This window comes from Micropterus salmoides, unplaced genomic scaffold (genome assembly GCF_014851395.1).
Source record: "Micropterus salmoides isolate LMB-PRFRI ecotype aquatic unplaced genomic scaffold, ASM1485139v1 Ms_hic_scaffold_4, whole genome shotgun sequence".
NCBI lineage: Eukaryota > Metazoa > Chordata > Actinopteri > Centrarchiformes > Centrarchidae > Micropterus > Micropterus salmoides.
The window spans coordinates 7,887,225-7,905,879 of NW_024043372.1; the positions used below are offsets into that span (position 1 = coordinate 7,887,225).

General features: G+C 37.4%; 1 protein-coding gene across 1 annotated transcript; it reads right to left on the reverse strand.

Moving 5' to 3' along the window:
• Positions 1 to 1,781: 1,781 nt before the first annotated feature.
• On the reverse strand, positions 1,782 to 18,096 carry tgm8 (transglutaminase 8). The gene is made up of 15 exons (XM_038697984.1): positions 17,885 to 18,096; positions 16,429 to 16,599; positions 14,696 to 14,950; positions 14,381 to 14,499; positions 13,525 to 13,653; positions 12,589 to 12,766; positions 11,647 to 11,782; positions 10,244 to 10,353; positions 8,865 to 8,980; positions 8,574 to 8,700; positions 8,342 to 8,484; positions 6,064 to 6,238; positions 5,746 to 5,909; positions 4,880 to 5,013; positions 1,782 to 4,420 (listed from the first exon to the last, which is right to left on the reverse strand). Exons 1-15 carry the CDS (start codon positions 17,907 to 17,909, stop codon positions 4,273 to 4,275), a joined length of 2,130 nt encoding a protein of 709 aa, XP_038553912.1. The 5' UTR covers positions 17,910 to 18,096; the 3' UTR covers positions 1,782 to 4,272.
• Positions 18,097 to 18,655: the final 559 nt, after the last annotated feature.

The window sequence follows — 18,655 nt, forward strand, 5'->3', positions numbered from 1 at the left end:
GAACGGGCAACCTGTCCAGGGTTCACCAATGACAGCTGGGATTGGGTCCAGCCCCTTCGCCACTCTGCACAGAGTTAACTATACTACTGACTACGGCTGCAATATTGCTAAGCCAAAAATATTATTCTGATTACATAGTATTTAAACCAAATAATAACAAATCAGAATATGAAAAAGAGCAGTTAAATGATATAAAAAATTACAACAATACATACTCAAGGATTAATTTACTTTGGTAGAGAAATTTTGAATTAAATAACATTTTGTCGCAATGAAAGTAAATATAAAAACACTGAGCCCAGTGCAGTACAGTACCAGTAAATATTAATATATCTGAATGAAACTTCTCACAGTAACTATGCATCATAAAAGGAACAGAATGAGGAGGTGGGACCTGGAAAATGTTGAAAAACACATTGGCCATTACATTGAGTGGCACCCTAATACAGGTGCATCTCAAACAAAAAAAAATTAGCTACGCCTGTAAGTCTAGGCATTCATCAAACTTTGCAATCGGATTTCAAATCCAAATTAAATTCGTATGTACATCCTACTAGTTACAGAAAATGTGTTTTTTCACAAACCAGACCAAAAACCTACCTTTTAAAAAAAAACTGTTTGAGATGCACCTGTACTTTGTTTAGTTAGGGGTTGCCTGTTTTATTTTCGAAGTGAAAACTCCCACAGCTATGAATGCATCATTGGGCAGAAGTCCATTGGTTTCTATTTTAGAGAAAGGAGGGTCAGACTGACAGACTTGGAGTGATCACTTTCTCTTTTGCACTTTCATGTCCATTATTAGGCTACATTTGGGGCAACCTTTTTTTTTGTTGATTTTGCTTTCATTTTCTTTCTTTTGATTTTTTTAAGGTTGCTCGGATGCAAGCACATTGCAAGCGAAGCACTTTGAATTGCCTCTGTGTTTGAAAGTGCCATTGTATCTATGTTTCTCTAAAATCCAGCACACTGTATCTCCAATTTATCAATAAAGGTGTTTTTTTTTTTTGCCTGTTAGTGACTTTAGATTTGTATGAACCCTCATCACACCTTAGTGTGGACAGGAGTTTAAACCAAAGAGCTATTTATCCATCTTGGATTGTTTCATGTGAAGGTAAAAGTGTTTAATATTTTGAAATTTACAAGACAAATGCAATAAAATAAATAAAACCATAAAACAGTGCAAATAAAACTGACCACACACAGTCCAGATTACATAGCATTTGGCCTTTTATTTTGTTTAGCCACAAGGACAAACTTTAACACCATCTCATTTCCTCACAGGGGCAGTAACAAGCATATGTAGAGAATTAATGGATGGATTGATGGATTGATTTTTTTGGTGCAGTTCAAGCTAAGAGTTAAGAAGACTGCAGGTTCAATTGTAGCCTGAACATTCCTCACAAATTGAGAAAACAGTTGTCTGTGTGTATCAGGTTTAGCTGCATTCTTCTGTGATGCAAACTTTCAATTTCCTGTTAAGACTTTGTACCTTAGGTCAAAATGTAAAGCAGGCTAATATTGGTTTATTAAATATTTTCTGTCGACGGGGTCAAAACATCAAAGTAAAATGTAAAAAAGTGTATATAAATATATATATAGACAGCTTCAGCACTACACTGTTTCTGCAGCAGATTGTTGGGTCAGATTTGCGACCAGGCTGGGCCAGTTAAGCCTGGTCCCCACCTTCACCAGCTTTATAAACTTTGTCAAAAAATACTCCATTAACTTTCTATTATAGTCAGTAACTTTGCAATCAAAAACTTCTCTGGAGACGGTCAAGAGTCAGTGCAAAAGAGTTTATTCCAAAACAGGACAAACAAACCAGTACAACATCCCTGCAGGTCAGAGGATGAAGTCAACCCTATGGTCTGCAGACAGCCTTATATATCCCTTCTGGGCTGGTGTGCCCCCCTCCTTTCTTCATGCTGAATTTCTTATCTTCTGCTTTTATGCTGTTCACACGTGTTGTTATACCACTTTTACAAGTTTTCTAGCTTTCATTCATCATTCTGTGTTGTTAACTTTCTATATTTTGTTATATTACAGGATAAGAAACTCATCATTTACACTGTAACTCAAATGTCACCCTTTTTCAGCAGTTATGCGTATATAATTTGACACACAGTTATATTTCTTTAAAAAATAACTACAGGAATAACATATGTTGTGCTATGCCTCTCATTGATGCTTGGTTTCTTACAGTAATCTTGTTGTTATACTGGCTTTTTACTACTTTTGCTTGTCTGGATCTATGCATCCATTTTCTACCGTAGAAACTCACCCACTCTGCCAAGCAGAGTCAGCAAATGCTTCATCAGCAAGTTCACCAAATGCCCATGGGTAAGTTCACTCGAAGTTCACACAGGCTCTAAGCATCAGTGGTTGAAAGTTGACAATCAACCCCTTAATCAGTAATTAAGCATGTAGTCTTAATATCAACAGACTGATACCTCGGCAGTTCATCATATTATAACAACAGTGGATATCAGTAGACCAAAGCATGCACTTGTCACAGCAGATTTTGAACACCTGTAGCCTCTCCTGCTGTCATAAATCTACAGTAGGTAACAGTTGAACAAGGCGTGCATAGTCTCAGTGTCTGCAGTCAAAGCACCCACTCAGGAATCTTAATCACAGTGAACTTGTTACTGCATTCATGATTACAGCACAGCACTTCTAAGTAGAAAATAAGACATAAAGATTAAGAAGTAAGTAAGGATAATTAATAAACTACCTACTAATGATTAATGATTAATGCTAATTAAGGATAATAAAATGATTAAAAATGATGAATTAAGACTGATTACTTATTGATATTGATTAAAGATAATAAAATGATTGATTAAAAATGATGAATTAAGAATGATTAATGATTACTACTAATTAAGGATACTAAAATGATCAAAAATGATGACCTGCCATTTGCTGATCATGCTACTTTCACCAAAAGCCTCACTTTGTGGAATAAGCTGGTGTCTTTTGTACAGTGTGCTAAACACAAGACATCCCTACTGTGATGGACTATGTTTATTAACACATTTTCACTAATTCTGCTTCTACTTTTTAACTTTTGCTGGTGTTTTTGATGATGTCTTGCTGTGCTCACTCACTCTGCTCCCAGAGCACACATGCCTGCTCACACACACATGTGCTACTGCCTCCGGGCAATTAGACACAGAGAGGACCACACTCAGAGCTATAGAGTTTCAACGTTGTGATCTTAACTTTACACTATAAAATAATACCTTAAATGATGCCAATGCAGACCACCACTGCTCTAGCAATTAATGATATCAATTTAGTCTATAATACTCTAAAATAATTCTCAACAATATAGAGCTTGTGGTGCAGCATCATAACTATGGAGATATTTGTGTCAGGTAGGAATAATTTTTTTATTCAAATGAAAAATATCCTGATTCCACTGCATATCTTTGGGATGGATCACTTATTAATGATAAAGATTCTGAAGACAATCTATAAAAGTCATCAGTACCAGATTCAGTGTCAGATGGTCTCTAACTCAGTTCTTAAAGAAACTGCCACAAATATTAACAGCATCACTATTCAATCAATGCCTCAAAATATAGTCTTATTTATTTTAGCAAATACAGTGTTGTCTGATACTCAGCAGATCCAACATGGCAACAAACATGAGCAGTCAGACGACCAGAGAGGTTGTAAACGCACCATATTATATCCAGATATAATCCAGATTATCTAAACCACTTTATTTAAAAGCAAAATAGAACCTGCGCCTGAAATGTTTGTAATAATCTCTTGGTGGACAGAAAAACTGTGCATAACTACAGTAAGCAGAAGAGGTCAAAGTCCAAGCAGGAAGTGTTTTGAGTGTTTACAACGGACAGTTTGGCTAACAATTTTACTGTTTGCTTTTCTTGTCTAAATTTGGCTAACCTGGAGGTTTGTTTCCAATCTGTATGATCGTCTGACTCGTGTTTCTTGCTAACATCAGCTTTGCCAAATTCACTATTTCCATGACTCTGTAGGGATGAAGGAAATGGAGAGCATCACTCCTAAAGTGGCGTCCTTTTGTCACTTACAGGATTAGTTTGGTGATATTCTATATTTTTCGTCTTGCAGGTAAATCTCATTAAAAGACCAAAAGCAACAATGAAGTGATTTTACTCAAAAAGGATTATTTGGTATGATTTTGTCCCAAGGTTCCCTTATCTGAGGACTTTTGCTTTTTGATGTTTTATTACAGAAAGTGTATGAAAACCATGATTCTTACTCAGCGATACTGAGAATTTACAGCCTGACATTGACACTGCAGCTACCCTTGATGTGTCTGAAAGTGGAGCAGTCGAAGTTGGCCACCAGAGTCTTGTCGCCAATCTTGTTGGGAACAAAGAAGAACTTGAGGCATATTCGGTTGTTTGGCTTCAGATCTGGAAACCTGTGGGTAACACAAAGAGTAATAAGAATAACAATAGTTTGAGGGTCACACTGTATATTTATATTGACTGGTGTTACCCAGATTTTGGATGGCAGTGTTGTGCAGTAAAATGTCTCAACTGTATTGAACCACAATAACATATTGAAAACTGTCAAGTACCAAAAGCTAGTTTCCAATCTCTCATTAGATTCATAATATTGTATGCTTATTCTTTGATCTCAGTTCCTGATTTAAGTCAAATTTTTACTTTGGGAAATTCTGGTTGCTTATCAGACCAAGTTGAAATTGAAGTCATCACTTTGTAATTATTGGTGACATTTTATAGACTGTAAAATAAATAAAGATAACCCACAGACTGATCCATTGTAAAAACAATTATTTGTTATTTGGACCTACTGTAAGCAGCATAAAACTTTATACAGGATCATCCCCATGACGTTATCTTAGACACACACTCACGTTTTTACAATCTCCTCTTTCAAAAGGCCACTTCCAGTTAGAGTCAGGGTGCAGTCCTTCAGCGTCTCGTCAACTGGGTTCATAAAAACCACTTCCCCAGATGCCTCACAGTTCCATCTGGTTGGACTGGAAACCTGGAACACACACATTTTAACAGATAATTCAAACACACTCAGTCAGGTAACTAAACTGAAACAACACTACCCATCATGCATGAAGATGAGAGAGAAAAATGGAGAAACAAGGTGGGAAAGCCCAAATAAAAGGTACAGTATGTTCTTAATGCCGAGGAGTTTGCAAAGTATGCTTAAAGGGATATCTTATTATATCATGTCTGTAATCACAAAATTCCAAATATTGGTAGTCTGTAGAAAACAATTAACCTCATTGCAAACATTTTTTTGTCAGTAATGCTTTATACTATTCTGGTTCTTAGTGGGACTAAACTTATTTTCATAAACATAAAGTACATGTTTCTTTGTTTATGTGTGTGAGGGCAAACCCTGCAGCAGCACACTGATTTAGCTCACACACTGAACACATTGCACTTACATAATAATCTTACCAGTGGGGAAAAAATATCAAAAAGTAAGACAGCCTGTAGTTTACAGGTAAAACCAACACATATATATTAGTAAAACAGCAATCAAAAAAATACATCATCACAGAGCTGCGCATGGCTGTAGAGTCCTGTTATATGGTCTTGTTTATAAATTGTCTTGTTATATATATATATTATAACTAAGACCCAGACTTTGAGTATGATAAGAGATACTAACAGCTCTAACTAGTGTAACAGACACCTGAACAAAGTCTGATGACAGGTGATAGATAGATAGACAGAGAGACAGAGGTTTTCTACTGACGGTGATGGAGATGGGAGGGTTAAGCAGCACAATGTCCTGCGCAGCCAGGTATATGTTATTTGGCTTCTGTTTGTCCGTGACCATGACTGAAACCTTCATGCTTTCACACTTCACCATGTGTTTATTGTAAGCCAAGAATGGGACCAGGATAGGGATGGACAGATCTTCAAGAGACAAGAGGAAGAAAAGAGAGATTTCACATCGGTTCAGTTTCACAAAAACATACAGTACTTTGAGATATCTGTCTTCGAGAATTTTGCATCCAAAATTCAAAAGCAACATCTCTGTCCAGAGTAATATCTACAGACGAAGATTCACCTCTCCCAGGCTGCAGTGTCTCCTTTTTCACCTCAGTCTGAATGGTCATAGCTGGTGAGCCGTTGTACCTCATGGCTTGGACACTGATGTTGATAGACAGCGGCCTGGCAGCATTGCCCTCAGTGCCCAGCACCAGCTTTAGGCTCACATCCCTGCCGTTCATCGGTTTGGACACCTGAAGCACCCCACAATGAGAAAAATAATGATGTACTGTCATTCACAGACCTATCCTGTATACAGGGATATCACCCCATTGAATCCTGTGTGAGCCAGAGCTATAAACAATTTTCAGTATAGTATAAGTGACTAATCATCTGCTTTATTTACTTTTAACCAAAGTCCTAACCAGTGGGTTGCAGAGATTCTTTGAGGGATGGTGGCAAAAACGGCTCCAACAAGGACACTAAAAATGATCAAAGGAATAATTTCTACTGGGGATGGAGGGACATGTGCACCTCACTTTAAGAGTTTCAGGTTGGTTTTCTTAATTTTTGGGGGTTTTTTTACCTGTCCTGCCCGGCAGCCTGGAATGAGTATGAGGTGCTGGATACCATATATTGTGCCAGACTGATTTTACTTTAACAAGAGAGTATTAATATACTCCTTTGTCTGTATTGTTATTTATTCAAATTTATTTGTCACCAGGCCAGACAGGGGACAGACATGGGGATGGGGAACAGAAACACCACATAAACAGACAGCACAGAGAGAGGGCAACACCTGCAAGAGAACGGGGATAGGGGGTGGGGACAACAGGAAATAGCAGAAGGAAACACCAATTGCAGAAAGCAACAAAACCTGCAAGAGAACGGGGAGGGGGGCTTGGGGCAGAGAAAAACAAACAACAAACAAAAAACAACAAACACAAAATAAACAAACTAAAACAAAGAGACAACCAGCCGAATAGCAGCAATAAACAGCTGACATAGGAAGACAATTAAGAGAGAAATGAAAACAGGGAAAATAAATAAATAAATAAATCAGGCAACATAAATAAACAAACAATAAACTGAGATAACAACAATAAATTTAAGTAACTGAATGAAAAACATCAAGAATAATTCTACCGAGGAGAACCTTTGTTTGTGTGTGTGTCTACATGTGTCTGTGCGTGTGGGTGAGTGTGTCTGTACATGTGTATGTGTGTGTATATAATTGTGTAAATAAGCCTGTTACAGAATGTAGTTCATAGTGAGAGCGGGATGCCACAACCGGGCCACACTGTCTCCAGCGACAGGCAGGCAAGACCCCCAGTAGCCAATAGGGGTGGGACAGAGCTCAACTCCCAGACAAACCGCTGCGGTTTTCTTACTAAAGTGTCCCTGAATAGTGTTGTCTTACTGCCCCCATAGTCCAGAAGAGAGAAGATCTGAGTTGATTAAAACACTGATGGTCATCTCGGTCACAGTAAAAAGCAAGAAGCTTAATAAACAGCAGCGAGCGATGCAGCACCTGCATGGTGTACTTTTCTGCCCTGGGCTCGCCTCTCAGGCTACAGTACATACAGGTGCTTTTCATTATTGGTGAAGGTGGTTGTATACAACATCAAAGAAATACCTATAGAAATACTCAGGGCACAAAGTGCGTGCACATGCCATTAAGGGCCTCTTAACATTGGCTATCTGTAGTGCTCCAGAGTATGGTGAACCACACTTCAATGTAATTTGGCATAATTAACTGACCATAAGTAATGCTGAATATATGCCAAATAGATAAAAATAAAAAATCCAGCAGCCTACACATTTCTCAAATGTCATAAATTTTACATGAAATTTATCAGCAATAAACAGTGGTTATGATAAAAGTAGTGCAGACTTCAAGATGCAAGAAAAGAACAAAAATAATTACGATGCTCTTAGCTTTTGACTAGTGGGAATGAGGCACTTACAATCATTTCTAAGAGCATCTTAAGTTACAATGCTTCTGGTAAACACTTCTTTAGCTTATGAAGGTCTGAAAGATGAATTTTATAATCTTCATAATTATTTAGGGAAATGCTGCCCCGTTGAAACAAATGTCTCTCTCTTTGAGGAGTTACTGTAAAAATCACTTGAAGGATAATTTGTGACAGTCCCCCCAAAGGCTCCATTGTCTTTTGTGTTCATCATCTACATGCAAAATCTTAAACTCCACCAACTATACAACACTACCACACATACATAATTACAGTTATAACACCAAAAAGAAAAACCTCAGAAACTAATAATTTCACTTAAAATAAGATATAAAACATCCTGTTCAATAACTCTAAAGGGAAACTTTGGGTACTGTGACGAACCTCTTCAAATCGTATGGACAGTGGAGTGATGCAGTCTGGGGTTACTTCATCATTCACCTTCATCGGTCCACTCTCGACTGGCTTTACATTGGGGGAGAGTCTGCTGACAGCGTATTTGAAGACAGACCTCTCCTTCTCTGATCCTGTTAGGGTAGTAATTCAGTCAATTTCCACTGTTCTTCAGTTGCTACAGCTGAAGTTTGTGTGTGATCTGTTTGTCAGATGAACCCACCCTCTCTGTATTTGTAAGAGTCGGTGATGTCCATCCTCTTGTTGGAGCCAACAGACTTGGTGGAGATATTCTGACCAACTCGTTTAGTATCAGACAAGATATTCACTTTTGAACCGTCAGCTTTGATCTGACATGACACACAAACACAGACAATAGAAACAAAACATCTGAAACAAAATTAGCTTTTTGAAATTTGCTGCAGACCTCAAATATATATTTGATCTATCTCTCTATCTATTTATCTATCTATATAGATATAGATATAGATATAGATTTGAGCTGCTCACTGACCAGCCAGTCAATACAGTCGGCATTGACCTCTGCAAAGACAAATGGTACGTCATATTTCAGGTCTGTGTCTCCGTTAAGAATGGCTGTGACCGAGGCAGGACCGCAGCAGTATACACCTACAGGAGGACAGACAATTAAAATCATAAAATGGAGTAACAAACTTCTCAACTGACATTGAAGGTTTTTGTTCCACAGAACAGTTTTCATCCTGACCTATTGTGTAATGCGACTTTAAGCCACTATCTGTAGGATTTAAAATGTTCTTACTTTGGTGCCACATGGTGGTCGCATGATGAAAGCTGTGTTTGACTTTGATCCAAACAAAAACCTATGCCTGTGCCATCATAACTTGCTGTAGTCACATAGAGCTTGTAGACATAGTCCTGTTATACAACAGGAGTACTATGGCAAATCAATAAAACGGGCAGCGTAACTGTAAGTGTAGAGCTAAGAGGATTAGTCGATTAGTCAATTGAGAGAAAATTTATCCACAACTATTTTGATAATTGAAATATTGTTTTAGTCAAATACCAAATATTTGTCGGTTCCAGCTTCTCAAATGTGAGGATTTTGGGCTTTATTTGTCCTACATGTAAGCAAACAGGATAAGCAAGCAGGATGACGTGGGTGTGTTGTTGCAGGTGAAATGCAAAACAGCAAATTCAGTTTGAGCATTCTTTTATTTATACTCCTTTGTTCAACCCTGAACCCTTTTTATGTGTGCTTGTACATATTTGATTAGCCACTGCAGTTTGTTTGTGACTTTGTTGCACTTCCTTGCATTCACTTCCCCATGTGTTCTGCAGAAGCAATGATGAGGAAGCCAGAGTTTTTTGCTGCAGTGATGTTAATCTTCACTACTACTACTAGCCAGTTATACACATGCTTTGTTTCGTATATTCATGCCCCCCAGAGGATCATTATAATGTTTTCATTGATTCCTGATCTTGATAGCACCATGAGGTCAAAGTTTCCTCTTGAGCACAAGAAATATAAACATCTGTCAGGCAGATTACCCTGATATTTTCTGAGAACAATTATGAACCCCAAAGGATGAAACCTTTTCATTCATCTCCATGAGCTTTCTGCTTGTGCCACCAAAATGTTCAACTGTTCACACAAGACATCTGAAGTTAAATCATTATTAGAAACTAAGAATATGCTTCTAGAAATGTTAATTTGCATGAAAAGATAAAACCTTTTTATTCACAATCCCTATTTGGATGAAATTGGATTTATTGAATTTAATGGATTTATTTTACATCAATAAAATCTCAGATTAGAAGGTCAGGATGTACAAATAGGACAAGAAACAAGGTCATTAGAACAGGAAATATGTACCAGTTTAAGTTTATGGAGATAAACAAGTGAGTCTGTACCATCGCTCTTCTCCTGTGGTGTTGGGTCCAAAACTTGCCAGCCGTCATATTTGCCGTCTTTTGCCAGGTCTGGCCGCCTCATCCACCCCTCCACCCACACGTGGAAGTTCCTAAAACAAAAAACATTAGTCTGATTCTGCAGCAGTGCAGTAGGATGAGACAATCTATCAGGTTTTGGTTTGAAAGAAGTGTACATACTACAGCACCTGAAATTATATTCAACAATAATACTCTTTCTTTAAAGAACTGCTCCGAACATGTTTAAAGACTTAAAAATACATAGAATAGTCCAGCCCCCTTCAGCAGATGAATGTGTCTTTTAGTGTCAAACTCTGCACATGCATCATTCTGCACAGTGAGGGTCCAACATCAAGTGAATAACTATAAACAAAACACATTTAGGATGTTTGGGATTATTTTGAAAACTATTGAAAAAGAAATCTAATTTAATCAATATTTTTATATTGACAATGGATCACATTACTGCTTATATGTAAAAAAGGTTTTTTTTTGGTTCACTCTCACCACTCTCATAGTGTCGTTTCCAGCCTCAGGATGCTGCTGTTTTTGATTAAAAAATAAATAAAAAGCTCTTAAATCCCCTCTGTACACTACCTGCTCTGCACCAAACAGCAGACATAGTTAGCTGTCAGCTGGAGAAGAAAGTGGATAATTTAGCAGCTAAAGAGCCAGATTAGTTTGTGGAGACCAAACCGGAGCTAAAAGGAGAGAGAATTTGAATAAATGCTAATATTGCACTGTGCCTGCTGGATGCATGTATGCATTCCTAACACGTTTGTCAGTTTTGTGATTACAGTGTTTTTCCACTAACACAAATATTTGCTCTTCTCCTTAATGGCAGTAAAGCATTACCTTCAACAGTCCTCATGCTGCACATAAATGACTTTTAAAGTTCACCTAATGTTAACTTGAGGCTTCAGCAGTCTGACTTAAGTGAAGATGCCTACTTGATTTGTTGACTCAGACTTCTAGAGCATTATATTAGCTTCAGCTGAAATGCATTTTTGCACAAAACAAGGAAAGTAAGACAGCTACTTTGGGAATTTGGGGTATTTTCATGGCCAGTATTGACAGGAGGAATGATAACAGCGACCAGCTCTTTCAATGGACATATGGCATGTGATTATTATCTATTTTATACTTACTACTACTACTACTACATATGGTTCCTATGGATATATCAGTCAAATGACAGATATATGTAACTTCTATAATGAAAAAGGAAATAAAGCAAGCTAACCGAAAGTGTTTGGTGAATAAAACAGTGTGGTGTGAGTGGTGCTCTGGAGTTGTGCAAGTTTGATGGACTTGAAGCTCACACTGGTCTGCATCTTGCCATCTGTGCATTCTCAAAGTAAGAAATTGTAGATTCTTTGTCTCACCAAATACTGTCAGGGGATTCTTTCTCTCTCACTCCGTAGTCGGCGTAGTACATGTCGATGACCAGATTGCTGTTGTTGTCGTGGGCTGACTCGAAGTTGGTGACCACACGGCAGGGGATGCCCAGCAGGCGCATTACTGGAACCACACACAGAGATTTGAGTCATTCAAATAAGTTCATTTAAAGTAACTACAGCTGTCACATAAATGTAATAAAGGTAAAAAGTACAATATCACTCTCTGAGATGTAGTGGAGTAGAAGTGTCATGAAAAGAAAATACTCAAGTAAAGTACAAATACCTCGTTTCTTTTTTACTTAAGTACAGTACTTGAGTCAACATACTTATTTGCTGTCAATTTTACAAAAGAATTAGTTTCATACATTTCATTAAATAAGTAAATAAATCATTAAAGGTGTGTGTGTGTGTTAAATAATAATTACAATAAAATAAAATAAAATACATAAAGTAAAAACAAATATTAAAAAATAAACATAAATAAGTAAAACAGTAAGTGTGTGTGTGTTGCTAATTAATTTCATATTGTTCATCAAATGAATGAAATAAAAAATAAATAAAACAGTAAAATGCAGCTGTTATTTATGGATGCAAGCTGTTACATCCAGAAATCCATCCAATCCAAGTGTCATGTGATCAGTGTCAAAATAATGACTTAATAATAGTAATAATTACTTGCATTGCCCAAACAGTCCCAGACCCACGCACATTCAATTTGAAGCAATAAAAAACAGAGAAAAGCAGCAAATGCTCACATTTGAGAAGATGGTAACAGCCAATGTTTGGGATTTTACCTTAATGAATGGCTTAATTAAACAATCCATCAACTGACAAATAAATTATTTGAGTAATTGTTTCAGAACTAGCATTTATCTTTCCAGATGTTGTTCCAGGTGTGAGGACCTGCAGAGTCAGATGTTACTGTACCTGAGCACATCACACCGGCGAACACCCAGCACTGCCCGTACTTGACCGGGCTGCAGTCAGTATTTATCCACTGCTTAAGAATGGCATGACTGCCATTCCACTGAAAGGGTGGGACCCCGTCGCAAAATGAACCGTCCCAGCGTCCCAGCAGGACACCACGGTCGTCATTACAGTTGACCTGAGACAAACAAGGAAATTATCATAAGGTGACTTTTTTCTCAAAACTACATTTTCATTCTTCCCCTCCCAAGAATGACCCAAACACACCAAACACTTGCCATATATATTGAGGATTACATCTTAAACTCTCTACCTCGTCACTGTCCTCTCTCCTTCTGTCACTTTTTGCAGGTATTTCTACCTCCGGAGCTGTAGAGTCTGGATCTGCGGTTGCAAGCCACCTACCACACCTAATCTTCCTGCACTATACCTACTGCTGCAATTGATATTATTAGTCCTGTGAATTGCTATTCTAATTGTTTTCATATTTTTATTATTGTCACTACCATTACATTTAATATTTTACATCTCTATGTGGAACCTGCATTGTGCTACTGTGTGCTCTCTGGCCTCTTTCTGTACTGCACAGCATTGATTTGAGCTAAACGCTGATCTAGGCATGCTAACATGCTCACAAAGATAACTCTAATATTTGTATATAAATGTATAGTTGGTATAATGTATCATGTTCACCATCTTAGTTTATGTTAGAATGCAAACATTTGCTAATTAGCCCTGAAGAAGTTAAGCTGAAAATCCCACTTTTACTGTCATCTAGCGGTGGAAAGTTTCAATTGGCATCGCATCATTGCTGGATTTTGGTACTCAAAAAACTCAAAAATGTCCCTTAAAAAAGCCCATAAATATCTGTGAAACATTTCTTTGCTGCTATAAAAGGTTTGTGGAGGTATGTTTAAAAAACACAGTGTGACCTACCATGGCGCTGACCACACGGCTGACGTAGATGGGGTTACAGCGCGCAGAAACATCGTCAGCTGGGCCATTCAAGTGTTTGTTGTTCATGTCCAACATCTTCAAACAAATGTCCACCATGTTGTGTTCAAACTGGGCAGAAGCAGACAGGAAAAGAGGAGATGCTCTTTTTGCTCTTATTGTATTTTATTTATGGTAATACATTGGGATTAACTGCAGATGTTTATAGTATCAACTGCTCAGCAGCGGGTAAAGGTCAGAAACTAAAATATAAGACATAAAATTCTAAATTGAACATCTGGGATACTCAGGATACCCCTGTCTGGGACATCAGACAACAGATAGATGGATAGATAGATAATTTCCGTGATATAAATTTAATGGCATTTAAATGTCAACAGAAAGTATTCAACAGTGATTCAATTTTACAATTAGGTATTCAATTCCTTATAAGCATAAAATCTTTATGGCCATTACGTGCTTCCAAAAAACTCTCCACAGGATTGAAGATGGGGAGAGGTCTGTGTTTAGGGGATGAAATAAGCAAATGTGATTGGCTTTCACAACCTCGATAATCCACTATGTAAAATAAGTATGATAATAGTTTATTTTATGATGCAAGAGCGCCACTGGCCACAAAATTACCTATAAAACATTAAACTGTGCTGGCACACCCTGGGTGCTCTGGATATGCCATACCTGATTGTGATTCGTGCCACACGTGTTGAAACGTAGAAGAAGAAAAATGTCGTTGATCAACAACAGTGTTACTAATGTGGCCATTTGTGGTCTGACTGTGCATTGGGTTTAATGTCAGTCAGTTTTGTCTATGTATGTGTGTATATGTGTGAGTGAGTACCTGTCCGTAGTCCCAGTTCATAGGGGAAATGTAGCTGCCACTTCCTCGGTAGATGATTCCTTGTTCATTCATTACATACTCCTGCCTCTGCTCCCCATCAGACAGAAACACCCAGTCATCTGCAGAGAGAGTGAATTAATTCAGACAGACAGACAGACGATAGGTCAATAGATTAGATAATATATGTTATAAGTTCAGATCTTAACTTAAGTAAAAGTACATCATCAGCAAAAGGCACATAGATTATCAAAAGAAGATATAGATAGCAATATATATCAAAATAACAATCTATATAACAATAGACTGACATCTTACCAGGACACCAGGGGTTGAAGAGCACCACCGGCGTTGCCAGTAACATTTTCTCATCCCTGTGCGTCACATACATCAAGTACTCCCCTATGGGGGTGTCGGCCGGGGGCGTAATGGTCAGGTTCAAGAGGCCTGTTAGTGGGGAGGAACTCTTGTGAAGCGCTATCTTCCACACTGCCTTTGCTGATGGTGAACCCTGCACTCTGTCTGGGACACTGAAGAATGACATCGTCCCCCGAACATCGGACGGGTGTTTTCCTGAGGAGAGGAGACACAGAGGGAGGCAGACATTCATTTACTGTTGTAACAAAACCATCTGTTGGTTTTTACTGACTGTGATTCCCTCATGGTCAACAAATCTCTTAAAAAGGCCACACCCGGAATACTTACACTACAAATAAGTATTGTTTATTATATTGTTGTTACTGTGTCGTCAAAGCCTGACATAGCTGGGTTTTCCTCTATGCCTACTGCTCTAAAAAAGGCAGAGAGCGTTGACTGCAAAAGTATGCAAATTGAGTACAAATAATGTGACGTTTTCAGGCTAGTGAAAAGTACACCTAAAATGCAGAACTGCCATTGGACAATTACCAGGGGAAACATAGTATCTACAAACTAAATGTGTTCTGTGCAGACAGGATGCCGAATCGCTGTGAGACCATGCAAGTCACGTCATCTGAACACCGAATTTGAACTCATGTCCAACATAGCATGTTATGAATGTGTCACATTTATACTCTCAGGACTTCACGACCTGTTCCTAAACACTTGAAGGCACATTAACTACATATCGTGACAATGAAATTGTCTTGTATCTGATAAAACTCATTGTCAATTTAATCAAATTATTATTCTGATTGATTGGAAAGTCTACTATAGGCATTCATCGGATACATTCTTTAAAAAATGTTTTGATGTATTTATTATTGATTGATCATTTACTGGTGAACCTGTTCATCTTTATTTTAACACAATATTGTTTATATTTTTATGTATCTATTGAGAATAGGGGTTGGTGAGCTGCCTTCACTTGATCTCCTGTCTAGCTAGTTGTCTATCTGTGACAATATTACAGTCTGTTTTTACAGAAATTATACTTTTCTATGACATTATATGTTTTCATATGACAAATCAGATGCCAATTAGTGAGATTTCAGTCATAACTCAAGTTATAGGCTACTAAATATGTACAGTAGTTACTAAATTCTGCCTTTGTAGGACATCATAGACTTCCATCATTGTCCAAAAGCTTCTCCAAAAACAGGTTCTTAAGAAAGAACTTATAAATCACGACTGACAGGAAGTTTACGTGGAGGATACAAATGTATTATATGATGCATTTTCAGATACATTCTTGACATTCTATGACATTTTTCGTTGAAAGAATCTAGACAAAATTTCAAAAGTTTGGGAAAGCCATGGCTAACAAAAAATAGCCTCTATAGAGAATTTTCTCAAAACCGAAGAAAGGAAAATGAGAAACAGTATAAATCTCTTCTTTTGTTTCTTTTGTACTGCTGGTATTCTGCATTTTAGTGTAAAGGAATGGCAAGCCTTGGGCTTCAGCCTATTCCTTTTTTGGTTTTAAATGTTGCAAGTTATTTTGCGTGAGTGGATTGGTGTCGGCATAATATAGGATATTTGTAAATTGCATATTCACACAAATTGTCATTCTTTGTTCATTATAATTTAAACCAGAAAAAAACATTAATTCATTCATTTAATAAAGGACCAACCTGTCATTGCGACGATGTTGAGCGGGTAAAGGTCCGGGTTGAAACATTGCGTCAGTTTTAGGGTCAGGGTGAAGGGCTGGCCTCGCCTCACAATCAGCCGATCCACAGAGATTTCACTGGTGTGGTGTTCAGTGTTGTTGGTCTGACAGTGGAGGTCTACTCCCTTATAAACTGAAAGATATTAAACATACAAACATTAACAAGTGACTAGAAGCTCTTAATAGAATATGAGTACATCAGGTTAATCAAAGAGAAAGCAAGCTATGAAAAGTTCATCAACTCTTTAATATAAAATTGATTTATTTGATGACGGTAATTTGTAACTTTCCACTTTTCTTATAAATAGCAAATCCCCAAGTAGAAGAAGCAAAGACCTTGTTCATCCGTGACAATAAGAAATCATTTCATTAATTTGCTTTGACTAAATGCAATTTTTATGATCTTTTTCATGTTCTGAACTTGTGTACAAGGGAAACATATCAGATATAATTACTATCATTTTTATGGTTACCCAGAGTGGTCATGTAAAAAAGTATGTTAGTCATACTGTAAATTATTAAAATGCCATTAAGTTGTCATTCTGTCTGTTAGTACAAAATTTTTGTAAATATTATTTATTACATTATACGTTCAAATCTTTTTTTTAAATTATAGGTACAGACACAGTGCACATAATGAGTTTGTATTACCCCCCCCCCCCCCCCCCCCCCAGCGCCACCTACCCCTGACACTTTACACTCTGCTGACTATGTTTACATATTTTAAACACCTGATACTGATGAACAAAAATCCACGAAAGCCTCCTTTAAAATAAATAATAAAAGTAAGTTTTTTTTAGGATGCATGACATGTTTAGTAATTATATTAAACATTGCCAGCAGTGCATCTTCTGTAGCTGTGACTTTTTTTAAGCAAATCGAAGTGTTCAAAAAGCACTGGAATATCCTTGAAAGTCCTTTGATTCAAACACAATGCCTTTACATGCATCATTATATTAAATGGTAAAACATTAAAGATGTGAATAATTCTACATACTTTACTGTCCCATAGCTTATTTTGCATAGCGTTTTATCCCATATTTACCCACAGGTCAACATCAGACATTTGGCATTTTTAGCATGTTAAAACATCTACTGTAAATGTCCTGCTCATCACCAAACAACCAGACAAAGTTAGCAACTAGCTGATGAGAAATGTAATCTTACAACATTTTTTAAATTTAATTTCAGTCCACATTGACTCCTAAAATATGAAATTTCAGCTCACTAAGGAAAAGTGTATGCTTCTGCCCAAACATATGTAACCAAACACAACATTAAGGAATTCGTTCATTCACATACAATGTATGCAAACAGGTTGATGGTGTCTCACTGAATGCAGAGACCCACACAAGACAAGATATGATGATAAAGTTACTTAAATCAGATACCCATATTAAAAATTCTGGTGTACTTACCATTTTTTTTCACGTCGGCTGTCATCTTTCCAGAACTTTCTCTCTTAAAATAGTAGATGTAAAGACAGGAAAATGCACAGTGACAGGTGACTTAGTGCTGATTGATTTTAAAGCATCGTCCTGGCCCAACCCCTTCTCAAATTAACATATAACAGGTCTTGCAACCTGCATTAATTTCCTAGGAGCTTAAGCTGTGTTTCGACTTGTTACAGATGAATCAATCAAGTTGATACCACCATTGCAACCATTATCTCTCAAATGATGTGACACTGATTCACTGATTCCACTTATGTGATAGATGGAAGTTGCAACATGTATGACTTGAATGTGCTGATGTAATAACAATCATGTTTCAAAATGAATAAATCCCTATTTGCTCCATATTACCTTAGCGTTTTAAATAGTTAGATCACTGTTGGCTTGAATGATGTAACATCTCTTATTACTGATGCTGTGATGTGACGTGATGAAAGTTTCAGGTGTGGAATGTGTCTATGGATGTGTTTGTGTGTGTGTGTGTGTTTGTGTGTGTGTGTGTGTGTGTGTGTATGTGTGTGTGTGTGTGTGTGTGTGTGGGGGGGGGGGGGGGGGGGGGGGTGGGATTGTTTGATTCAGTATCTGTCTGTCTGAGACAGATTTTAAACCACGCCATTGTTAATTTCTCCATTTTACATTTTAAGGGGCATTAAGTGATCTGTGACCTTGTGGAAACTCATTGTGTAATAACGTTATGCAAATTGTATGTCATTGTCTGTAACATTGTACCCAGTA